Consider the following 26,030-nt stretch of genomic DNA (forward strand, 5'->3'; position numbering starts at 1 on the left):
ATAAAAGCCATCTCCACCATATCATCAATGCATCAAGTTCTCATTCCCAATAAAAATCCTACCACTTGCATTCTTTCCTCTGGTCTAGCATCGTACCCTTCAATCCTCAAAACTAAAACCATGATGAAAAAGCAATGTGTTTTGTCTTTCTCAGTAGCACTCTTAATTTCATTTTTGTATTCCAGCACCACTTTAGCCCAATTATCACCAGCTTCTGCCCCTCTCAAACCAGCACAACCTACACCTACCCCACCAGCTGAAGCTCCTAAACAACCATTGGTTCCCTCATTGCCAGACTCACCAAGTGATTCCACTCCTGACACTTCAGCAGTTGACATTGTTGGAATCCTGAGGCAGGCTAAGTCATTCAACATCCTTATCAGACTCATGAAAACCACCCAATTGATCAACCAACTCAATGCACAACTCCTCACTACTAAATCAGGTGGCATCACCATTCTAGCACCTGATGACAGTTCCTTCTCCGAACTCAAACCAGGCTTCCTCAACTCTCTCTCTGATGGCCAAAAGCTCGAGCTCTTACAGTTCCATGTTCTTTCGGAGTATGTGTCTAGCTCCAACTTTGATACCCTGACCAACCCTGTGAGAACACTTGCAGGGGCTAAACCTGGAAAGGTGGAACTGAATGTGATAAGTTACGGAGGGAGTGTGAACATCTCAACGGGTGAGGTTAACACCACCATCACTGGCATTGTATACACAGATAAGCATCTTGCTATTTATAAGGTAGGGAAGGTTCTTCTTCCTATGGACTTCTTTGTTGTTGCTAAGGCACCTGCAAAGGCGCCCTCTTTGGCACCAGAATCTTCGGCAAAGGCGCCTAAAGCAGATAAGGAGAAGTCTCTGTCCCCAGATTCCTCAGAATCATCTGAGATTAATTCCACCAACGGTACCTCTGGCACTGTGAAAATCAGCCATGGAAAATTTTTGTCCCTTGTCCTTGGACTTGTTCTCCTGATTGCATTGTTATCATAAACCAAATAGCTTTTGCAGAATTTACCAGATTTCATTGTAGTATGTCTTTCATGTTGAAGAATGTAATGTTTTGTGATTGCGAGAAAGGAGTGAATGTGAGAATTTATCAGAGTGATTTTTTCCTCTATTAATTTAAGTGTTGTGCTTTTAATTTATGGTTTCTTAAATAATGCTTACAAGCTTTCCTAACAGAAACTTTGTCCCATAAGCCTCTAATTTTTGTTAAACATAGATTCGCATTTAAAGTTAATTTTCCTTTCAATAAAGACACATGTTAATTACTAAAGACCAAACTCATACTCAATAACTTCAACCATTAACAGAATTCGAATAAAACTAATGGAATTAAAAAATTTGTATGAAGATGTTATGTTATTGTTTTTTTTATTGTACTATAAACCAAATATTTAATACTTATCGTACCGAACTAACTACTTATCCAATATTTATTTAAAAGGTTAGAGAATGAGTAGTTGTAAAGTTTGGTAACTAAGGGTTTGTTCTCTGGAGTGAATGTCAGTGTTCAACGGAATAAGGAAGCGCATATTCATTTTGAAATTGTGTTTCATTGCACTGATTAGGACCGATAAACGAGGGTTAATTTGAGGGATGCACAAATTTTTTCATCCACGATAGAAGCAGAAGATTAGCGAGTATTATTAAAGACTTTACTATCTTGCTCTCGTTTCTTTGGTTGTTTGGTTTTTTGAAGCAAAAGGTCATCCGTGAGGTGAGTTACTGTGATTGTTGAGTGCGGAGGGGAAGGAAGATGAGGTTCTTTGGGGTGTGGTGGTGGTCGTGAGAGGTGTTGCGGTGGTGGCATGAGTGGTGTTGGAGGTGTTGCAGGGGTGGTGAAGGGGGAATGGGATGGCACCGGTGTGACAGGTATTGCAAGGGTGGTGATGGGGAGTGGGATGGCACCGGTGTGATAGGTGTTAGGGGTGGTGAGGGAACTCGGATGGCACCGGTGTGGCAGGTCTTGCAGGGGTGGTGAGGGTGACTGGGATGGCACCGATGTGGCACCGGTGTTGTGAATTTCAGAGAAAGGGATGACACCGGTTACGTAATCGGTGCTTTGTTTTTAAAGGGGACGACACCGGTTACGACACCGGTGTCATGGTTATATTTTTTTTTTGAACTTTTTTTTGACTTTTTTGACTTTTTTTTTTTAATTTTTTTAACTTTATTTAACTTTAGTTTAAAATTTAATTATATATTTTTTTTAAAATTTAATTGTATAATTTTTTTTACATTCATAAAAATTTAATTTTTTTATTTTAAAATTTTATATAAATTTAATATTTTTTTTAATTCGTATTAATTAATTATAATTATTTTTATAACATCAAATTACAAAATCATTCTTTTTTTTTCATCAAGGGTATTTTGGTAATTTTCTAATTCTATCTATTTTTACAATTTATTTTATTTATCACATCAATCAAATCTTTCACTAATTTTCATAAAATTTATCTCCAAATCTACTCACTTTACCCTCTAAATCCACTCAAAAAAACACAAAAATTCATCCACCTAAATCTACACAAATTCATCTTTACACTCTCCTCCATATCCATCCTATCAAAGGAAGACACCCTAAAGGAGGTGGGGAAAGAAGATATGCCTCATTGCCCATTTTTCCCAAGAATATTGAATTTTTATCTTCCGATACTCTTGATTAAATTTTACATTTAACAGGGTAACTTGATTCACACCAAATTGTGATTTGTTAAGCATGCAGTAAAATGGTTTTGATCCATGATTTAGGATCCCTCACTAGTTTAATTTTGTTTCTTTACGGGGAAGGATTTATGCACCCTCTTAAAAGATAATAATATTTTGATTTTTTATAGTAAAGTGATGGACTAAAAGTGAATAAAAATAGTAGGTCAAAATATCAGTATTCTAAAAAAAAATTAACAATGTAAGCTTTACACAAATTCGAAGGATAATTTATTTGCACCATGGAGAAGTAAGTTCAATAACATTAATTATTAATTTAAATTGTCTTTAACTTTTACTTTTTAGCAAGTAAGACTATCGAGTATACTAGAATAATAATATTATACTTGTACGTGACATTGGTTAGAGAACTTAATTTAGAATCCCAACATAAAGTTAACCTACAATACAACAAGGAAAATTAAACATTAAACCGAAACATATGAGTGCTTGGGACATTTTTTTCTATTTTGACGAGGCTTCAAGCTCTGTTCCAATACAACATAATAAGCAATGTGGACCAAAGTACAGGATTTACGTTTTTAGTTTTTTATATCATACAGTTAAAGAGTATGCCAGATCTCACTATCTCACACCTAATACAAGTTCCATGCACAATCAAACCCCTGTCAGTGATCAAGACAATGACTATCCATTTTTATTGATGTAAATACTCAACTAGTACACAGTGTCGCCATGCATCCAAATCCAACTCATGTATGGTGACAACCTATGAATTATGACGTGAAAGTAAAATAGTTGCAGATGTTCACATACCAGCAAATACTTCCTTTCTTCCACTTCTCAATTCCAACTCAGAACAACTTCTCCATCTCTCACCTTGATGCACCAACTTTCCATGATAGGTAACTGAAAATTGTTTACAGAGCGATGTTTAATCTTTCTGACACACACACCTTGTACACATCATTCTTCCTCTGCCACATTATATAACGGAAGCGACTTCTTCCATTTTCCTCACATCAAAAACAGACAACAGAAGTAACACATTACAGTCTGTAGTGTTCAAAACAATCACTATAACACAAAAACATGATGCAACATTCTCTCTTCTTATGTGCCTCACTTGTACTTGTGATAGTCACCACATCAGCTCAACCATCACCCGCAACAGGACCACAATCACCATTGGCATCTCCATCGGGAATGAATACTGTTCCATTGGTACCAGTGTCTCCCAACGCTGCTCCTTCACCCGCCACCCCAAAAGCTTCTACCATTGACATTGCTCAAATACTGAGTAAGGCCAAAAGATTTTCCGTTCTGATTCGGCTTTTGAAGACGACCCAGTTGATCAACCAACTCAACTCTCAACTCCTCACATCGGGTTCCGGGGGATTGACCATTTTGTCCCCACCTGACAGTGCCTTTTCAAAGCTAAAAGGAGGGTTCTTGAACTCACTCAACGATAGGCAAAAGGTGGAACTTTTACAATTCCACACTCTTTCTTCCTTCATCTCAATCTCCAACTTCGACACTCTCACCAACCCCGTTCAGACCCAAGCCGGTGATGACCCCCAGAGGCTGCAACTTAACATCACCACTTACGGTGGCAGCCACGTGAGCATGAGCACCGGTGCCGTCAATGCCACCATTACAGGCACCGTGTATGCAGACAACAAGCTTGCTATTTATGAGGTGGACAAGGTGCTTCTTCCACTTGACGTGCTTCTTCCTAAACCTAATAAGGCTCCGGCACCGAAATCATCTGCAGACAAAAGTGGTGATACTAACAAAAATATGGATGATGACAGCGGTGTTCCGGTGGAGGCTTCTGGTGGTTGCATGAACTTCAACAGCGTACTTGTAAAGTGGATGTCTTTTGTTGTTGGGGTTGCTTTCATGGGTGGAGCCATGATATGACATGATATGCATGTTGAAGGCAAGAAGAAAATGATGATCTACTTATATTTATCTTGGTTGTAGTGTATGTGGTTTTGTATGCATTTTGGTTCAATTATATATGAATAGTTTTTTCTTTTAATACTCTATTGCACAAGAGTTAAGACCATAACTTATTATCATCTCATTTTTTAACTGGTATTCCCAGTTAAAAAAAATTAAAAAAATTATTGAAAATCACTAGAGAACACATTAAAAAGTATTATGAAGAGGACACTTTTTACACATTCTATTTTTTTTTTTTTTAATTTTCTTAACAGGTGCTTAAGCAAACTTATTATTAAATTCTATATTGAGTAGCTTTTTTATTTGAATATTTAATGTAGTATGATTTATATACTTAGGTCTATCTAGATTTGTTATGAATAATTTCTTTTTATTAAAAACTCAAAATTTCATTGAGGTTCTACTGGGTTTCCTATTATTTTAAAAGAATCAACACTTAACTGATATAAACTTGAATACAAAAGATTAACTGATATGTGTGTGACAAAGTTACTAAGTTTTTGTCCAATAACATCAATCAATTCAACTGCTCAAAGTCAATTACTGCATACTATGGCAATTACATATACACTTCAATCATAATTGAAAAAAAAAGTTAGACTTATTTATTAACACAAGGATCTTGGTGAGGAATATTTCATCTAACTTTAGACCTCACAGACGGATTTTGAAATATCTCTAATAAATAAAAAATGATAGCCTGATTATCTCTGTTAGTGCTAGATTTTTCCTCTCCAGCAGATTTTCGAATTGTTGGAGGATCTAATAGAACACATTTGGTGGGAGGAAAATGCATAGAATGAGAAAAGATAAACAGATGAAAAGTGTAAAGAGAGAAACATATAAATACAAATATAAGTCATTTAATTTAAGAACAAATGAAGTGGAGGGAGATATGAAAAAGGGAGAAAAAGTAATCTAAATGAAGAGAATATTATCATAATTAATTAAAAAAAAAAAAACTCTCAATATTCATCAATTGGTGGTAAAAAGTATCTTTCCTCGCACTTTCACACTTTCAACAACAAATAATTTGTATGTAGGGCATACATACAATCTCAGCAAGCTTCTTGTTACTTTCCCACTAAACAAACATACTCCATGACTGTTGGGATGTCACTCCACAGCTATCAAATTTCACCAACCTATCATTTCCTTGCCCTCTAATCTCTATATAAACCCTCTCCTTCACAAATCCAACATATCAGACAAAAACTTGAACAATCATTAACACAAATCATTCACATTCTTCCACAGACACAATCATCAAAGCCATCAACAGGCTCCAATTAGCAACTGGAAGATGAAACAAGCAACCCTTTTCACCTTATCTCTCTTCCTACTCTTATGCTCTACCAGTTTGGCCATTTCACCTGCACCTGCAGCAGCACCAAAAGCACCTGCAGCAAAAACTCCCCATACCCCAAAGGCTTCAGCACCGTCACCAAAACCATTAGTCCCAACATTACCTCAGTCCCCAGATTCCCCTGACTCTGTCCCTGATGACATCACCAGAATCCTTAAAAAGGCCAAAATGTTCTCAACCCTGATTCGCCTCCTCAAAACCACAGAAATCATGAACAACATCAACTCACAGCTCATAACAGCAAAGAGTGGGGGCATAACCATTCTTGCACCGGATGATTCTGCCTTTTCCAACCTCAAAGCTGGCTTCCTCAACTCCCTCAACGAAGGCCAGAAAATCGAACTTGTGCAGTTCCACATATTGCCAGAGTTTGTGTCAAGCTCAAACTTTGATTCTCTGAGCAACCCTGTGCAGACAGTGGCTGGCAAAGACCCTGTAAGGCTTCCACTGAACGTGAATGCATTAGGTAACAGTGTCAACATTTCAACTGGGGTCGTCAATGCCACCGTTTTGGGTGTAGTCTACTCCGATAACAAACTTGGGATTTATCACGTCGACAAGGTGCTTCTTCCTCTTGATTTCTTTGCAACCAATAAGGCTCCAGCGTTGGCTCCAACAACTCTTGCAAAGGCTCCCAAAGCCGCTAAGGAAAACTCTTCTGAGGACGATCAGGATGAAACAAATCAGGATCATAATAAATCGGGAGCAGTGAATTTGATGAGCATTGGTGGAACAAAGTTTATGGCACTTGGCATAGCTTTGATGGCAGTGGCAACCATGTGGTGTTGATGATCCATTTAGCTGCTGGTGTTCCTGTTTTCTATGTCAAACACGGTGTTAAAGTTTTTCTCTTTGCTTCCTTCGTTCAAATTTTGCTGTCTTTTTCTGGTATCTCGTGTATTGGTGTAATGGAAAGGGAAAGAATCCTTCAATTGTTCTGTTGCTGATAAACCACAACCATTCCTAAAATTTTCGTTATGCATCAATTTACTACACTCATACCTTGTTTAGATTAAGAGAAGAATGAAGAGCACAAGGACTACTCTTTATCTTTGTGCAAATGTGTAGGTGAATAAAGAATATAATGGAGAATAATCATTCTAACTTTTATTTACTAATTTGTTTTTTCAAACAAATGAATTGCGAGTTTTTCATATTAGAAAGTCATCGAAGATGGTTAGGGGTGATCATGGTTTGAATTTTTAATGATCCAATCAACATCCATTTTGGATCCAAATAATTGGATTAGATTTTCAATCCAAATCTATTTTTTCAAAAAAAGTAGATTGAATTTTTTAAAAATTTAGATCCAAATATTTAGATCAAGTTTAAATCCAGATCTAAATATTTGGATCAAGTTCAAAATCCAAAATTCATTTTTCATAAAATAAATTCAAATTAAATTTTTTAATACTTGTGTCCATAGGGCTGACACCATAGAATTTGACAGATTTTTTGTCGGGGCCAACGAGGCCAAATTTCAGCATGGGATGAACTTGGATGACTTTCGAACGAATTTCGGTCAGGGACGACGTGACCAAATTTTGGCCAAGGTCGACTTGACAAAATTTCAATCGAGATCGACTTGACTGGATTCGACTGAATTTCGGGCCAGGGCCGATTTTGCCTAATATGACCAAATTTTGGCTAGAGCCGACTTGGCCAAATATGACCACATTTGGGCCAGGGCCTGATCAGTCAAATTTTGATCAGAATTGACTCCACTAAATTCGTCGGTCGGGACCGACTTGACTAAATATGACAAATTTTCGATCACAGTCGACTAAGTTGAATATAGTCAAATTTCGTTCGGGACTTACTCGACCGAATACGGCTAAATTTGGGCTAGTGTCAACTCGACCAAATTTTGGTCATGACCAACTCGACTGAATTTGGCCAAATTTAGGTCATGACCGATTCGCCTAAATATGACCAAATTTCGGTCGCGATCGACTTTGCCGAATACGACCAAATTCAAGCCAGGACCAACTCAGTCAAATTTTGGTTGAGACCAACACAACCAAATTTTGACCAGAGCCGACTCGACTGAATTCGGCCGAATTTCAGTCATGGCCGACTCAGTTGAATACGGCCAAATTTCATCCTAGGCCGTCTCAGCCGAATACGACCAAATTTGGAATAGGGCCGACTCGGCAAAATCTCAATCGGGACCAACTCGATTGAATTCAATCGAATTTTGACCGGAGCTAACTAGGCTAAATACAACCAAATTTTGGTCGCGGTTGTCTCGACCGAATACCGTCAAATTTTGTCTAGGTCGACTTAGCCCAATGCAGTCAAATTTGGGTCGGGGTAAACTCAACCGAATACTTCCAAATTTTGTCCAAGACCAGCTTGATTTTATCTTTGAAGTATGAACTGAATCTTGAAAAGTTCTAAGTAAAGAAAACAAAATTAAAACCTTCTTGAGGTATACAAGAACATAAAAGATTTCTCCACAAGGTTCAAACTCGAGACTTAGTTGTTAATCAACAAGAGAGATGCTTGGAAGGTAATATGGTAAAAAGAAAAATCTATCTTCTTCCAAAGGATTTAAGTGGAAGACAGTAAAATTGCAACATCTCCTTGCTTTTTTCAGGGTTCCTTTGCATAATGCATTCCCTTTCTCCAACTACATTGGTTTTACAAAAGATGCCATAACTTGTGCATCACAATAGCTATTTCTTTCACCCTATTTTCATTGCAAAAAAACTGCTCTGTTTGATAACAGCAAAAAAACTAAAATTGATTGTGATGAAAGACCAGTGTGGCCTTCAATCGTGAAAAAACAATGCTCCATCCATATATCATTGTTGATGCAACATCCATATATCATTACCAGCTAGCAGGAGTGTGTGCTCAAATATCACAATTTAAGGTTTTAAAACAAAATCCTATCACCTACCTATCATTGTCTCCCACTCCCAAACATTCTCTATAGAGAACTCTGGTGCTATGAAAATCCATATGCATGGAAAGTGGGTTTTCCTTGTTCTTGGACTAGTTCTTGTTATGTTGCCCGGATACAGAAACGGGTACGGATATGACATGAATACGAACACAAAGATACGGTTAAATTGATAAAATATAAGATACGGAACACAATGTGTATATACATGTTAAATTTGAAATTGTCAATTAATACATTGTCAACTAATACAAAAATAAATCTAATTTATTTATCTAATATCCAAAATGTCAAAAGTAGTGATAGTATAAGATTTTTTCTTTATTTTAATCGTCAAAATCATGTCAAAAATAAAAAATATATCTTTCAAATTAGACATAATGTGTCGTACAAATATTGTACGAGTGTCAGTATCCGATGTATCATACACGGGACACGCCATTTATGAGACGTGTCGGAGCATCATAAGTTGTGCCTGCGTTCTCTTTGTAGACAAGAAATGGGTGTGATGATTACCAAAATCCAAACCATTACTTACCATGCAGTTAATGATTAAGAGTGTTTGATTGCGAGAAAGAGTACTATAGTGGTGAATTTATCAGAGTGTGTAATTTGACTGATTGTTGTATCCCTCTATATATTTAAGGGTTCTTCTTGACCTATGATTTCTTCAAAACATTTGCAGCCTATATTATGTTACACAAGGACTAGTTTTAATGTTTGATAACTAAAGGAGGTGGGAAAAGAATATTCTGTGTCTAATATATATAAGAAAACAGTGGTTGCATTGCAGAAAAAAAAATGCACCTTTTTCCCAAAGAAATTGATATTTTTGTTTTCTTGGTAAGCTTTAGATTAGGCTCTATCATCTGTTAGCCGTTGCCTGAAGTTGGTTGAAAATAATAGTGATGTCATTAACAAGCTAAAAAGAACCGCACCAAATTATGATTTGTTTAAGATACAGTTGTTGACTGATTTACATGATAATAAGAATATGATGCCTTAACTTTCTTTCTTTCAAAGTTTACAAGGGCACAATACATGTAATTGTGAAAAATAACGGACAAAGTCTTTCTTTTTTAATACTAGATTTTAGGATTCAATTATTTTTTCGTTTGCTATTTTTTAAATTAAAAAATTAGTGTTTCATTGAGAATAGATCTAAATAGCATAAGTAATACGAAAGGTAAAAGATATATGAGAGATATAAAATATATATTGAACGAAAAAATTTATTGTATCATATTAATGTACTCTCTTATATACATAATAAAATGTATCATAATATCAAATATTAAATATTTATAATATCTCAATCTTAATCTAAAATAATAATTAATTTTTAAAATTGAAATATTTCTTAAAATTTAATTTAAATTAAAAAATATTAAGTAAATATTTTCAATAAAAAATATACAAATCCACAAAAGAAAGTAATTTTTTTTGGATGAAAAATATTGCATCCTAGTAAGTTCAGAAAATAAATAATGAGTGGAATTTGCTTTAGTAAAGAATCATAAATAATTAGATAATAAAAAGAAGGTAAAGATGAATGATTAACAAAACTGTGCAAACTTCCACAAAATAGAAAAACTTAATTAATTAAGAGTATTAAAAAACAACAACGTGACAAAGTATCATATTATCAAAAAACGATTTTCCTTAAAAGAGTGTATTTTTTTTAAATAAGGTTTCATGAATACTCATGGTCTATGATGTACACACGTAGAACATTTATATTATTTATTAATATATTTAATTTTTTAAATAATAAAATATGATACGTAATATATACATATTTAAAAACACAATAAATATATAATTATTATTATATGAATCTAAATTAAAATTATATATAAATATTACCAAAACAAAAGATTATACATTACTATTAGCATAAAAATATTACTGTATTATATATATTAAATACTTGAGTGATAAAAATCCACAAAGTATCCACGTGTATATGTCATCCAATTTAAAAATTTTGATATATCATGTCTCGGAACATGTCTGCAAATTTCCGACACACCATGTAATTTAAAAATAAAGGCAGAATTTTAATTTTTTTAAAATGTTATTATATTTTAAAATCTTCTATCTACATTATTTATACAAATAATAGCCTTCCAAAATAATAATAATAATATTCAAACTTTTTATCAAATCAAAAATGAAAGAAATGATAAATTTGTAGAAAAGTAATGACATAATAGGAAATGAATACATAACCAGAAAAAAAAAAAAAATTATTGTGCCATGCACTCTTCCGAGTAACAGTGCAGTTTTGTCTTTCGTGTCAGTGTCGGATGAGCTTTCGGAACAGGGAAGCGCGGGTCGCAAGGCGTGTCGGAGCTTGTCTTAACTTCAGAAAAATCCTTGTTTCCTATAAATACAGGAAACGAAAACGAAGAGTAACTCATTCCTCAGTTGCTTGTATTTGTTTGTTTTGCACTCACAATCCAAAAAAGGCAATGAAAGTGACACATATTCTCTTGGTTCTGGTTTGGTTCTTCTGCATTTATGCCCCTACTTCGTTTTGTACAAATGTCACGTATGACCACAGAGCATTGGTCATTGATGGCAAGCGCCGAGTCTTGGTTTCTGGTTCTATTCATTACCCTCGTAGCACTCCAGAGGTTCTCTTCATTACCCTCTTTCTGTGTCTTTCAAATGTTACATGTACACTATTTTTTTCCCATGTTTATGAACTTTGGAGTTAAAAGGGGTGGTATTTATTGTTGCAGATGTGGCCAGACCTCATTCAAAAGTCCAAAGATGGAGGAATTGATGTGATTGAAACTTATGTTTTCTGGGACTTACACGAACCAGTTCAAGGCCAGGTCCTCTTCTTTCTACTTCTGTTAACGTTATTATTACTAATACTATCACCATTCTTGTATAGTTTCTGTTGTTCACTGCTACTTGCATTGTGTTCATTTTTAAAACGAGCTCAGTAATCAAACAGAAAATAAGTATATGCAGCTTAGGAAAGTAAATGATCACTGGTTCACATATTTTTATGAGTTAGTAAGAACAATGAGATAGAGGGTATTTCTTAATGTCAATCAGAAGCTTAAACTTGTGAATAACTCAATGATGGAGTGTGTGCTTTGGCTTGGCAGTTTAATTTTGAAGGCAGGGCAGATTTGGTTAAATTTGTGAAGGCAGTAGCAGCAGCAGGTCTCTATTTGCATCTGCGGATTGGTCCATACGCATGTGCTGAATGGAACTACGGGTAAAATATGATCTTTTTATGTATTTTTGACAAAGAAGTTCATATCTGATCATGGCCTTTAACTTTTCTGAGCAGTGGTTTCCCTGTTTGGCTACATTTTATTCCGGGAATTCAGTTCCGAACCGATAACAAACCATTTAAGGTAATTATATCCCTTTTTTCTCTTCCTGCATGTCTCATTCTGCTGCCTCTGCTTCCTTTTATCATGTGAAATTGAATTGTCTCCAGGATGAAATGAAGCGGTTCACAGCTAAGATTGTGGATATGATGAAGAAAGAGAACCTCTATGCACCACAGGGAGGACCTATTATTTTGTCTCAGGTTGTTCTTAAACTTTATTAAATACATGTAAATTTTACTTTATAAAAATTTGTGACATCCACTTGTGAAGGACCTAATATTTCATACCTTTCCAATATGAAAAAATTAAGTAATACTAGTATGTATACCTTTTAATGCCAGATTGAAAATGAGTACGGGAACGTTGATGAACATTATGGTCCAGCTGGTAAATCCTACATCAAATGGGCAGGATCAATGGCAACATCTCTTGATACAGGGGTTCCTTGGGTAATGTGCCAACAGGCTGATGCTCCCGACCCAATTGTAAGTTTTCTCCTTTTACATTTTACTATATTGTCTATTTTCCTGATTCCTGCATAGAGAAGTCTTACTATGCTGCAGTCTACACTTATTCCATAATTTGTAATTGTGACAACTCTCAGATCAACGCATGCAATGGATTTTACTGTCATCAATTCAAACCAAACTCTAACTCAAAACCAAAAATGTTTACTGAGAACTGGAGTGGATGGTTAGTGTCCTTTTCTATATAAATCATTTAAGTATTTGAATGTCATACTCAAAATATGATCTGATTGATTGTGTATCACTTTCTCATCAACTGTACTTCTCTTTTTGTTATAACCTTTTGAACTCTGTGAAACTGTAGGTTTCTTGGGTTTGGTGGTCCTGTGCCTTATAGACCAGTGGAAGATCTTGCTTTTTCTGTGGCACGCTTTTACCAACTAGGTGGAACTTTTAATAATTACTACATGGTAATACAATGTTACATGTTGTTTAAGGATTTAAGCTATTCAAGATAGGAAAAGAGCTGATGCTTTCTACTTTTTCTGTTCCTTGCTTGGAAAAAGTACCATGGAGGGACTAATTTTGGCCGAACTTCCGGTGGACCTTTCATTTCTACTAGTTATGATTATGATGCTCCAATTGATGAGTATGGTATGGAGTCTTTCAACCTTTGTATCTCATATTAATTTTCGATTCTGTAGAAATATATAAACTGGTCAAGTTTGATTCTATATGAAGTCAAGAAGATGAGAAAATAGTATTACAATGGAAATATATTTTTAAAATGTCTGAACTGTATGTATGATGCAGGAATTGTTAGGCAGCCTAAGTGGGGCCACCTGAAAGATTTGCATAAGGCCATAAAACTTTGTGAAGAAGCAATGATAGCTACTGATCCAACAATTTCATCTCTTGGATCAAATATAGAGGTAATAAGTTGTCTTTTCAAATTTAGGCAACAATTTTCGGATTATAGATCATGAATGTCAGACTAAGATTTAGAATCAATTATCCCAATGGCGTAGACACTTCATTGACATGAACTGTATAATTACATATCTCAACATTTACTATTCCAACACAGGCTGCAGTTTACAAGACAGGATCTGCTTGTGCTGCCTTCCTTGCCAACAATAATGACAAATCTGATGAAAATGTGACCTTCAATGGAAATTCATATCACGTGCCAGCATGGTCTGTTAGCATCTTACCAGACTGCAAGAATGTAGTGCATAATACTGCAAAGGTTTGGCTCATCAGCTTTAGATCTAAATAGATAGTTCAATTGAATGAAGCTACTTTATCTACAGTTTAGATCTTTTCTTTCTTTCCCATCACAAGAAGTGTTATAACCTATAGTTGTTTATGATATGATAGATTAATGTTGCATCTACAACTTCAAGTTTCACAACTGAATCTTTAAAAGAAAAGACTGGTTCTTCGGGTGATTCTAGCACAGGATGGAGTTGGATTACTGAACCTGTTGGCATTTCAAAGACTGATTCATTCACAAAATTTGGGCTAGTGGAGCAATTAAATACAACTGGTGATAGAAGTGATTACTTGTGGTACTCATTAAGGTAAAGTACACCTTCTAGTTGGTAAAGCTTTCTTCTGATTTGCAATTCTCTGCCCCATACTGATACTTTTCATGGTTTTTTTTTCTGCAGCATCGATCTTGATGCTGGTACTAAAACTGACCTTCAAATTGAATCCCTTGGTCATGCTCTTCATGCTTTCATAAATGGGAAGTTTGCAGGTATATAAAATTTGAAGCAATGACATGATGATATTCATGGTCGATTAAGATCAATTGTTCATAGATTGTTTCTTGCCAAAATGTCCAGTTCTTTATATGGAATAACTCATCATTTATCAATAACGATACTTATCTCTGACACTATAGAGAACTTTTTCAGGCAGTGGAACGGGAACCAAAAACAAAGCTGCGATCAAAGTAGACATCCCCGTCACACTAGTGGCTGGGAAGAACACAATTGACCTATTGAGTTTAACTGTTGGGCTCAAGGTTTGGCTTTTCTTCTTGAAATATACATTGCCGTCTTAATTCATCTCCACAGTATTTCACTTTATAATCAAACCAATTCTCATCACCACATAAACTAATGCAATTCTTATGCGCATCAGAACTACGGAGCTTTTTATGACTTAAGGGGTGCAGGAATCACTGGCCCTGTGACACTGAAAAGTTTGAACAATGGTAGCTCTCTTGATCTGTCCTCCAAGACTTGGACATATCAGGTTAGTCTCAGGCTCTCTGGTGTAACCAAATCCAGCTTTTATTTCTCATTTTGAGGTTCTAATGAAGATAAAATACACTGTTTATAATTTTTGTGAATGCAGATAGGTCTTAAAGGTGATTTCGGTCCATCTAGTGGCAGTTCTGGCCAGTGGAATTCACAATCTAATTTACCTACAAACCAACCATTGATTTGGTACAAGGTAATCTTGATCAGAATATGGAGTCTACTGAAATTAATTACCCTCTTATCGTTATAACAGCATAAGTAGACAAAGTCATTATTACTAAACTGTGTGTATCTGATATCTTGGCAATCACACACTTCGTATGAAATTAAGAGAATGCTACTTTAGGGCAAATGGTTTTTGCTGTTTTTGCTGTTAACTAATGGAAATACACTTTGTATCAGACAAACTTCATTGCGCCCTCTGGTAAGGAACCAGTTGCATTTAACATGACGGGGATGGGAAAAGGTGAGGCTTGGGTGAATGGACAGAGCATTGGGAGGTACTGGCCTACGAATATTGCTCCAAATGAGGGTTGTACTGATCCCTGCAATTATAGAGGGTCCTATCATGCATCCAAATGTCTCAGGAACTGTGGAAAGCCATCACAGTTATTGTAAGTGCTACATATTCTGCATGAGAAGTTGAAACTTGAAAGTAAGTTGAAATCATGCTAGATACTTATATAGTAACTATTCCTGCAGATACCATGTACCACGATCATGGTTACGCCCTGAAGGCAACACACTTGTTTTGTTTGAGGAAACCGGAGGCAACCCTAAGCAAATCAGTTTTGCTATAAGACAGATAGAAAGTGCGTCTTCTCATAAATCTGCATCTCCCCTTCCACATGTAGAGTTATGAATTTCAGATGCAGAATCATGAAGAAAAGTATGGCGTGTACTTCTAATAAGGTGATCTCTTCCATTAAATTTGCTGGTTTTGGAACACCTAATCTTCAAACATGGAAACTGCAGTAGCAATAAGGCTCTATCCGTTGTGCAGAAGGTGTTATCTTGCTTTCAAGGAGCATCTTCTAACAGAGCTGCATTGGATGAAGCAATTGTAGAATTGGACTATCAAGGAGATCCATGTGAAGGAGTAACAAAGAGTTTAGCTGTTGAAGCTTCTTGTGCATAGACATGTTGCTTCAAGCCAACTTATTAGTTTGTATTTGGTTGAATAACACTCTGCAGTCTCACAAGTCTCTGAGACTCATAGTTAGAAATGATTCCTCGTTATTTAATGTTAAATGGCATTCTGGTACTAAGGAAAAAAATGTCAAACAAAAACAGTGTAGTCGCATGTTTTAAGGAAGTTATTACCCTATAGTATGTTTTATTTCTTTTTGGACTCTCTCTCCTAAGAAATTATTTATAAGAATTTTTTCATTTAATTTATTTTAAGAAAATTAACTAATTTAATTGCTAACATTAAATTTATCATTATACTTTTTTCAATAATATAATTTGTGTATTTAATTGATTATTTCTCACTTGATTTTTTTACCTGATTAATTTATTTAAAAGGATAATAATGATTACGTAATTTGTGTCTTCAATCTAACAAGAGAGCTAAACTATTCCATTAACTTTAGCATCTATTAAGTTTTGATTAAAAAAATAATAATTAAAAATTTGTCTATTATGTGAAATTTTGATACATTAAGCTTTATTAATTATCCATTTTTTTAATAATTTTGATTATGTAATTACTATAGATGCAGAATACTATCCGCATCTAATCATTTATTTCCTTCTCCTTTTTCACTTGTTTTTTTACCTAATTAATCTCATATTTATAAGGATAATAATGATTACATAATTTGTGTCTTCAATCCACAAGATACAGCTAATCTATTTAATTAACTTTTAGTATCTGTTAAGTTTTGATAAAAATTTATTAATTAAAAATTTGTCTATCAGGTGCAAGTTTGAATATCAAGCTTTATAAAATATTCAATTTTTTACTAATTTTGATTATCTAATTATTTATTATCCTTTAAAGCAACTCCCTCTCTCCTATCTTTTTTTTTAACTCGTTTTAATGTAGAATCTTTCTTCCCGCCAAAAAGTTAAATTAATCAGTTCTTTTTAAAGGAATAAATTTATAAAAATTGTAAGAGAAAGTAATTATTTTTAAAAAAGTGTGATTAATATCATTTGATAATGAAGAAATAAAATTTTGATTAAATTTGACATTTAATAATAATAAATTAATTTTTTTGTCTCACAAAATGATTATCTTATATTACTAATGTCATTATGATAATTATATTAGTGATGTTGCTTGCGTAGTATGTTATCATTAACACTTAAAAAATTATATATAGTATTGGACATAACTATTAACTTCAAAATGTATTTTATTGGGTATTTTATTGGTAGTACATATAATAATTTAAAAATATTTCATTGTGATTAAGATTATAGTATATGTTTAGATTTTACTTAGAAGGGTTAAATATGTTTTTGGTCCCTCAAATTTTAATGAATTTTGGAATTAGTCCCTCTTCGAAACTTGATACCAATTTAGTCCTTCATCTTTAGAAATGTGTGGATTTAGTCCTTATTATCAATTTTTATTAAGTTTATTTGATGTTTCAAGTGCATTTCATGATAGTATTTGAATTGTTTATACCATTTGACACACTTTCGCTTCAATGTTAACTTAAATATTATCATAAAATGCATTTACAATGTCAAATAAACTTAACAAAATTTGATAAGAAGGACTAAATCCACACATTTCTAAAGATGAATGATTAAATTGGTATCAAGTTTCGAAGAGGGACTAATTCCAAAATTCACTAAAACTTGAGGAAACAAAAACATATTTAACCCTACTTAGAAAGATTAGTGGTTTAGCTTAATTAGAGTTAAAAAAAGAATATACTAATTTGTATTCCCATTAGATATAAAGAAAAAGAATGTAAAATGTGTTTAATAAAAATAAAGATGATTTAAAGTTGTCAATTGAAATCCAAACAAACATGGTTTACCAATTTCTATATAAATTACGTCATTAATTAATTACAATCTTAATCTGAAATGAAATTTTTATCTACTTGTTTAAAACAGTAAGTTTAATTAATTATTATATATGTAAAATTTATCCAAAATATTCTTTCCGCTTTTCTTAAATGAATATTAATTATATTCTTTAAAACATGATTATTTTTATCACATTTATGAATTTATTATTTAAAATAAAGAAGAATAAATTTTATATTTTTGTTGGAAGAAAAAATATTAGTTTAGAAATAAGTATAAGAGTGATAAAGGTGTTTCACTACATAACTGACTACAACTAATCAAAATTAAATAAAAGTTGATAGTTAATAATATGGACAACATAGAAAGGCTCGTGAACAATATTAATTATATTTTCTTTGGGATGAAAAATATTACATTGAGGTGAATTTAGAAAATAGATAAGGGAGTGAAAACCCCTTTATTAAACAAAATGATATCATTGGTGAAGTTTAATATTTGCAAAGCCTAATGTGACCTTAGTTGGAAGTTTAATATTTGCAAAAAGATACAAATCCACCAAAGAAAGTAATTTTTTTTTTGGGGGGGGGGGGGGAAAGAAAAAAATTCCATCCTAGTAAGTTCAGAAAATAAATAATGAGTGGAAATTTGCTTTAGTAAATAATCATAAATAATTAGATAATCAAAAGAAGGTAAAGATGCATCATTAAAAAAGCTATGCAAACTTCCACAAAATAGAAAAACATAATTAATTAATAGTATTTAAAAAAAGAAAAAAAAAAACTAATGTAACAGTATCATATTATCTGAAAACGATTTTTCTAAAAGAGATTTTTTTTTTTAAGATAAGGTTTGATGAATACTCATAGCATGTCTTTAAATTTCGGATACACCATGTGATCTAAATATGAAGGCATAATTTTATTTTAAAATATTATTACATTTTAAAATCTTTAAATTACATTATTATATAAATTTATAACTATATGCAAAAATAAAACTTTCTTATTTCCACAATTACCTTCTTTTTAATTTATCTTTTACAACATAATTATTTATTTATTTTTTAAAACATAATACTTAATTTTACACTTTTCTATAAAACTATCCTAATAATTTTTTTTCATTCCTTTATTTATTAATATTTTTTTATTTTCTTTCTTTCATTTATTTCACTCTACTTAATAAATATAAATTTATTTTATATATTAATTTAATAATATTATAATATCATTATCTATTAATATGACATCATATAGTATTAATATGATATCATATATATTTAAAAATGTGTAAATTATACTAATAATAATAATAACAACATCCAAATAAAATAATAATTGAAACACTTTTCTACTAAATAGTTTCCTTTCCGGCCCTTTTTTGAAAATCTGAAGATCTTTAATAGTGGAAGATCTTGTGCATGAAACCTGCTTGAATAGACTCTTGTACAAGCTTAAACATCCCAACTTTTTATCAAATAAGGAAATATGAGATAAAATAAATGATAAATTTGTAAAAAAGTAATGACATAATAGGAAATAAATACATAAACAGAAAAAAAAAAAAAGAAGATTATTGTGCAATGCACTCTTCCTTGAGTAACAGTGCAGTTCTAGCAGTTGCTCTGTTCAAGTGTGTCTTAACTTCAGAAAAATCATTGGTGCCTATAAATACAGGAAATGAAAGAGTGACTCATTCCTCAGTTGCTTGTGTTTGTTTGTTTTGCACTCACAACTCGAAAAAGGCAATGAAAGTGACACATATTCTCTTGGTTTTGCTTTGGTTCTTCTGCATTTATGCCCCTACTTCGTTTTGTGCAAATGTCACGTATGATCACAGAGCATTGATCATTGATGGCAAGCGGAGAGTCTTGGTCTCTGGTTCTATCCATTACCCTCGTAGCACTCCAGAGGTTCTCTTCATTACCCTCTTTCTATGTCTGTGTAATGTTACATGTAAACTATTTTTTTCCTATGTTTATGAACTTTGGATTAAAAGGGGTGGTATTTGTTGTTGCAGATGTGGCCAGACATCATTCAAAAGTCCAAATATGGAGGACTTGATGTGATTGAGACTTATGTTTTCTGGAACTTACACGAACCAGTTCAAGGCCAGGTTATTATTACTATTACCATTCTTCTATAGTTTCTGTTGTTCACTGTTACTTGCATTGCATAGAGTTGTTTTTTCAAACTTGCTCAGTAATCGAACCAAGTGTGTGATTTTTCACTGCTTCACATATTTTTTCTGAGTTAATAAGAACAATGAGATAGAGGGTATTTCTTAATGTCAATCAAAAGCTTAAATTTGTGAATAAATAAATGATGGAGTGTGTGCTTTGGCTTGGCAGTATAATTTTGAAGGTAGTGCAGATTTGGTTAAATTCGTGAAGACAGTGGCAGCAGCAGGTCTGTATGTGCATCTGCGGATTGGTCCATACGCATGTGCTGAATGGAACTACGGGTAAAATATGATCTTTATATGCATTTTTTTCACAAAGAAGTTCAAATCTGATCGTGGCCTTAAACTTTTCTGAGCAGTGGTTTCCCTCTTTGGCTACATTTTATTCCGGGAATTCAGTTCCGAACTGATAACAAACCATTTAAGGTAATTATATCCCTTTTTTCTCTTCCTGCATGGCTCATTCTGCTGCCTCTGCTTCCTTTTATCATGTGAAATTTAATTGTCTTCAGGATGAAATGAAGCGGTTCACCGCTATGATTGTGGATATGATGAAGAAAGAGAACCTCTATGCATCACAGGGAAGACCAATTATTTTGTCTCAGGTTTTTCTTAAACTTCAATAAATGCATCCACTGGTGGAAGAGTAGTATAGACAGACATTCTCGAATTCTAAATGGCCTACTGCATACTTTTTAAATATGAAAAAGTTATGTAATACTTAGTATGTAATGGCAGGTCGAAAATGAATATGGAAACATTGATGCGGCCTATGGTCCTGCTGCTAAATCCTACATCAAATGGGCTGCATCGATGGCAACTTCTCTTGATACAGGGGTTCCTTGGGTAATGTGCCAACAGGCAGATGCTCCTGACCCAATTGTAAGTTTTCTCCTTTTAGCCAGCCATCAACTTAAACTGTTATGTAATTCATATTTTACTGCATTGGCTATTTTCCTGATTCCTGAATAGACCAATCTTACTATTTTGCTGTATACACTTATCCTACTTGATTGTTTACTCCATAATTTGTAATCTTAACTGCACTCAGATTAACACATGCAATGGATTTTACTGCGACCAATTCAATCCAAACTCTAACTCAAAGCCAAAAATGTGGACTGAGAACTGGAGTGGATGGTTAGTGTCCTTTTCTATATAAATCCTTTAGTTATTTGAATGTCATACTCAAAGATGATCTGATTGATTGTGTATCACTTTCTCATTCAACTGTACTTTTCTTTTTGTTGTAACCTTTTGAACTCTGTGAAACTGTAGGTTTCTTGCGTTTGGTGGTGCTGTGCCTTATAGACCAGTGGAAGATCTTGCTTTTGCTGTGGCACGCTTTTACCAACTAGGTGGAACTTTTAATAATTACTACATGGTAATACAATGTTACATGTTTAAGGATTTAAGATATTCAAGATAGGAAAAGAGCTGATGCTTTCTACTTTTTTCTGTTCCTTGCTTGGAAAAAGTATCATGGAGGGACTAATTTTGGCCGAACTACCGGTGGACCTTTCATTTCTACTAGTTATGACTATGATTCTCCAATTGATGAGTATGGTATGGATTCTTTAAACCTTTGTATCTCATATTAATTGTCGATTCTGCAGAATTATAAAAACAAACTTTAACTTGACATCATATTCTCATTTTATATGTAATGTCAAAGCTCAAAATTTGATGTATATTCTTCTAAATATATCTGAACTGCATGATGCAGGAACTATTAGACAACCTAAGTGGGGCCACCTTAAAGACTTGCATAAGGCCATAAAACTTTGTGAAGAAGCACTGACAGCTACTGATCCAACAATCACATCTATTGGACCAAATATAGAGGTAATAAAGTGGTCCTTTCAAATTTAGGCCACAGTTTCCGCATTATCTTAGTGGCCTATATGTCTCAAATTTTACCAAAATCCCACAAAACTTTAGAGGTCTACCAGATTTTGTCAATTTGTCATAGTCTGCTAGTTCCTCCCTCCTTCCCAATTTTGTGTTGCCTTTTATTGATTGTGGAAAAATATTGCAGTCTGGTCAGTGAAGGTTCTATTCTTTCTCTTCTGGGTGAATACTTGTTTTACTAGCTTTATCAAGAGTCAGTCTCTTCTCTTTAAATAATGTATACCATTTAATCAAGCATCACTTGGCATAAATGTTGGTTAAAGAAGGATCGTGAATGTCAAACTAAGATTTAGAATCAATTATCCCAATGGAGTAGAAACTTCAGTGACATGAACGGTATAATTACATATCTTAACATTTACTATTAAAACACAGGCTGCAGTTTACAAGACAGGATCTACCTGTGCTGCCTTCATTGCCAACAACAATGAAACATCTGATGCAAATGTGACCTTCAATGGAAATTCATATCACCTACCCGCGTGGTCTGTCAGCATCTTACCAGACTGCAGGAATGTAGTGCTTAATACTGCAAAGGTTTGGCTCATCAGCTTTGAGATCTAAATAGATAGTTCAACTGAATGAAGCTACTTTCATGATACATGTGGTTAATCTATCTGTAGTTTAGATCTTTTCTTTTGTTTCCTATGACAAGAAATGTCATAACCTACAGTTGTTTATGATATGATAGATTAGTTCTGTATCAACAATTTCAAGCTTCACAACTGAATCTTTAAAAGAAAAGATTGGTTCTTCGGATGATTCTAGCTCGAGATGGAGTTGGATTAGTGAACCTGTTGGCATTTCAAAGGCTGATTCATTCTCAAAATTTGGGCTAGTGGAGCAAATAAATACAACTGGTGATAGAAGTGATTACTTGTGGTATTCATTAAGGTAAGTGCACCTTCTAGTTGATAAAGCTTTCTTCTGATTTCAAATTCTATGCCCCATGGTGACACTTTTCATGGTTTCTTTCTGCAGCATCGATCTTGATGCTGGTACTCAAACTGTTCTTCACATTGAATCCCTTGGTCATGCTCTTCATGCTTTCATAAATGGGAAGCTTGCAGGTATATAAAATTTAAAGCAATGACATGATGATATTCATGGTCGATTAAGATCAATCGTTCATAGATTGTTTCTTGCCAAAATGTCCTGTTCTTTATATGGAATAACTCATCATTTATCAATAAAGATACTTATTTCTGACACTATCGAGAACTTTTTCAGGCAGTGGAACGGGAACCAAAGACAAAGCTGCAGTCAAAGTAGACATCCCCGTCACACTAGTGGCTGGGAAGAACACAATTGATCTACTGAGTTTAACTGTTGGGCTCCAGGTTTGGCTTTTCTTCTTCTAATTTGTTTATATTTTATCATTCATGGTATATAGTGTTTAATTTTGTCTTTTCTACCTATCGGCTTTGATACCACTTACCACTGTTGGAATTATATATATTTTTCATCATATGGGTTATAGGATATAGTCATTAAGAAATTTTGGTTCAATATATACGACATTAGTCTTACACATATAGGCATTTGACACCACAACATTAGTCTTACACATATAGGCATTTGACACCACATTTAACTTTGCCTTTTTTATCTAACGTCGAACTTTGATAACGTGAAACTTTGACTCATACTTGGATTATTCCTGACACAAACCGGTTCTCATCACCAAATCAACTAATGCATTCCTTATGTGCATCAGAACTACGGAGCTTTTTTTGACTTAAGGGGTGCAGGAATCACTGGCCCTGTGATACTGAAAAGTTTGAACAATGGTAGCTCTCTTGATCTGTCCTCCCATAACTGGACATATCAGGTTAGTCTCAGACTTTCTGGCGTAACCAAATCCAGATTTTATTTCTCATTTTGAGGTTCTGATGAAGATAAAATACACTGTTTATAATTTTGTGAACTCAGATTGGTCTTAAAGGTGAAGATTTGGGTCCATCCAGTGGAAGTTTTGGCCAGTGGAATTCACAATCTACTTTACCTATAAACCAACCATTGATTTGGTACAAGGTAATCTTTATCAGAATATGGAATCTACTGAAATTAATTACCCTCTTATCGTTATAACTGCATAACAAGACAAAGTCACTATTACTAAACTGTGTGCACCTGATATCTTAGCAATCACACACCTCATATAAGATTAAGGGAATGCTACTTTAGGGCAAATGGTTTTTGCTGTTAACTAATGGAAACAAACTTTGTATCAGAAAAACTTCACTGCGCCCTCTGGTAGTGATCCAGTTGCAATTAACATGACGGGGATGGGAAAAGGTGAGGCTTGGGTGAATGGACAGAGCATTGGGAGGTACTGGCCTACGAATGTTGCTCCAAGTGATGGTTGTACTGATTCCTGCAATTATAGAGGGTCCTATCATGCATCCAAATGTCTCAGGAACTGTGGAAAGCCATCACAGGCATTGTAAGTGCTACATATTCTGCATGAGAAGTTGAAACTTGAAAGTAAGTTGAAATCATGCTAGATACTTATATAGTAACTATTCCTGCAGATACCATGTACCACGATCATGGTTACGACCTGAAGGCAACACACTTGTTTTGTTTGAGGAAACCGGAGGCAACCCTGAGAAAATCACTTTTGCTACAAAACAGATAGCAAGTGTGTGTTCTTATGCATCTGAATCTCACCCTCTACATGTAGACTTATGGAATTCAGATGCAGAATCAGGAAGAAAAGTAGAGCCTGTACTGTTTCTGGAATGCCCTTATCCTAATCTGGTGATCTCTTCCATTAAATTTGCGAGTTTTGGAACACCTCAGGGGACTTGTGGGAACTTCAAACATGGAAACTGCAGCAGCAATAAGGCTCTATCCGTTGTGCAGAAGGTGTTATCTTGCTTTCTCTTTCAATAAGTTCATACATGTCTCTTGTGTGGCTAATTTTTTTTATTTTTTCATTTGGATTATACTTACTCTAAGGTGCATTTTTTAACAGGGCTGCATTGGATCAAGCAGTTGTAGAATTGAGGTATCAATTAATACATTCGGAGATCCATGTGAAGGAGTAGCAAAGAATTTAGCTGTTGAAGCTTCTTGTGCATAGACATGCTGCTTCAAGCCCACTTATTAGTCTGTACTTGGCTGAATAACACTCTGCATTCTCACAAGCCTCTTAGACTCAAATGATTCCTCATTATTTAATGTTAAATGGCATTCTGGTACTAAACTAAGAAAAAAATGTCAAACAAAACAGTGTATTTATACTTTATGAAAGAGGAAACTCTTCACTTATAAATGATGTGTTAAGTGATAATTGTCGTTTTTTACTCTAAAGGAAGGTTTCTTGCACACTGGACAAGAAATTGTTGTCATACATATAAGATTGAGAAACACAAACAGTGAACAACTTCTCTAAAATAAAATTCATTAGATTTACGAAAACGCGGGGCAACATATTATGCCATTGTTTGTCTCGATACATCATCACCTAGTTATAAACCCGGGTTATGGAATGTCAATAATTCGTTCAGGGAACTTTTATCATAATTATTTATAATAACTATTGTTCGACCTATGTAAAATATAAGAAACAGGAAATGGATCTAATAGATTGTGTACTAGAATTATGATTGGAAATGCATCATATACACCTAATATTATGCAAATTGTTCGACCTGCTCATGATGATCCAGAGACATGGAAACTAACTGACATTGATTTTACTGTTTAATCAACCACTCTTTCTTTCGCCCTATCTTTACCCGAAAAAAAAGAAAAACTCAAACTGTTTGATTACATGGTCTCAGCAAAAAAACAATACCATTCACAAACTTAATTGATTGCAATGGCAGATTGATATGGCTATCAATCATTAAAGTGCATTGCTCCATGCTTCATATATTGATGCAACACCTCAATGGCCTTTGCAGCTTACAACGG

The 26,030-nt window shown here is 34.0% G+C and overlaps 2 protein-coding genes and 3 pseudogenes across 2 annotated transcripts; all 5 read left to right on the top strand.

The window, feature by feature from the left end:
* The first annotated feature begins 73 nt into the window (after positions 1-73).
* Positions 74-1,151, top strand: LOC114169101 (fasciclin-like arabinogalactan protein 11 pseudogene; annotated as a pseudogene).
* Positions 1,152-3,714: 2,563 nt separating this feature from the next.
* On the top strand, positions 3,715-4,723 carry LOC114170090 (fasciclin-like arabinogalactan protein 12 pseudogene; annotated as a pseudogene).
* A 1,140-nt stretch (positions 4,724-5,863) lies between these two features.
* LOC114169014 (fasciclin-like arabinogalactan protein 11 pseudogene) lies at positions 5,864-7,012 on the top strand (annotated as a pseudogene).
* A 4,348-nt stretch (positions 7,013-11,360) lies between these two features.
* Positions 11,361-15,638, top strand: LOC114168875 (beta-galactosidase 8-like). Its single transcript, XM_085668855.1, has 17 exons — positions 11,361-11,560; positions 11,669-11,764; positions 12,047-12,159; positions 12,235-12,301; positions 12,388-12,480; positions 12,622-12,765; positions 12,885-12,973; positions 13,112-13,217; positions 13,314-13,401; positions 13,561-13,679; positions 13,835-13,996; positions 14,128-14,330; positions 14,421-14,509; positions 14,670-14,779; positions 14,899-15,012; positions 15,115-15,213; positions 15,423-15,638. Exons 1-17 carry the CDS (start codon positions 11,396-11,398, stop codon positions 15,636-15,638), a joined length of 2,073 nt encoding a protein of 690 aa, XP_085524981.1. The 5' UTR covers positions 11,361-11,395.
* A 4,097-nt stretch (positions 15,639-19,735) lies between these two features.
* On the top strand, positions 19,736-25,426 carry LOC114168874 (beta-galactosidase 8-like). Its single transcript, XM_028053842.2, has 19 exons — positions 19,736-19,926; positions 20,034-20,129; positions 20,365-20,477; positions 20,555-20,621; positions 20,708-20,800; positions 20,934-21,077; positions 21,247-21,335; positions 21,474-21,579; positions 21,674-21,761; positions 21,922-22,040; positions 22,482-22,643; positions 22,798-23,000; positions 23,088-23,176; positions 23,337-23,446; positions 23,824-23,937; positions 24,039-24,140; positions 24,341-24,552; positions 24,641-24,977; positions 25,087-25,426. The coding sequence occupies exons 1-19, from the start codon at positions 19,762-19,764 to the stop codon at positions 25,192-25,194; spliced, it is 2,517 nt and encodes an 838-aa protein (XP_027909643.2). The 5' UTR covers positions 19,736-19,761; the 3' UTR covers positions 25,195-25,426.
* The last annotated feature ends 604 nt before the right edge of the window (positions 25,427-26,030 follow it).

This window comes from Vigna unguiculata, chromosome 11, assembly GCF_037176805.1.
Source record: "Vigna unguiculata cultivar grain cowpea cultivar isolate G323 ecotype 2 chromosome 11, ASM3717680v1, whole genome shotgun sequence".
NCBI lineage: Eukaryota > Viridiplantae > Streptophyta > Magnoliopsida > Fabales > Fabaceae > Vigna > Vigna unguiculata.

Bases quoted from the DNA above. Each gene is read 5' to 3' on its own strand.
- LOC114168875 (XM_085668855.1), top strand. From the start codon at position 11,396: ATGAAAGTGACACATATTCTCTTGGTTCTGGTTTGGTTCTTCTGCATT. The intron at 11,765-12,046 runs GTCCTCTTCTTT...TTGGCTTGGCAG, and splicing joins ACGAACCAGTTCAAGGCCAG to TTTAATTTTGAAGGCAGGGC. The intron at 12,160-12,234 runs GTAAAATATGAT...TTTTCTGAGCAG, and splicing joins TGTGCTGAATGGAACTACGG to TGGTTTCCCTGTTTGGCTAC.
- LOC114168874 (XM_028053842.2), top strand. From the start codon at position 19,762: ATGAAAGTGACACATATTCTCTTGGTTTTGCTTTGGTTCTTCTGCATT. The intron at 20,478-20,554 runs GTAAAATATGAT...TTTTCTGAGCAG, and splicing joins TGTGCTGAATGGAACTACGG to TGGTTTCCCTCTTTGGCTAC. The intron at 20,622-20,707 runs GTAATTATATCC...AATTGTCTTCAG, and splicing joins CTGATAACAAACCATTTAAG to GATGAAATGAAGCGGTTCAC.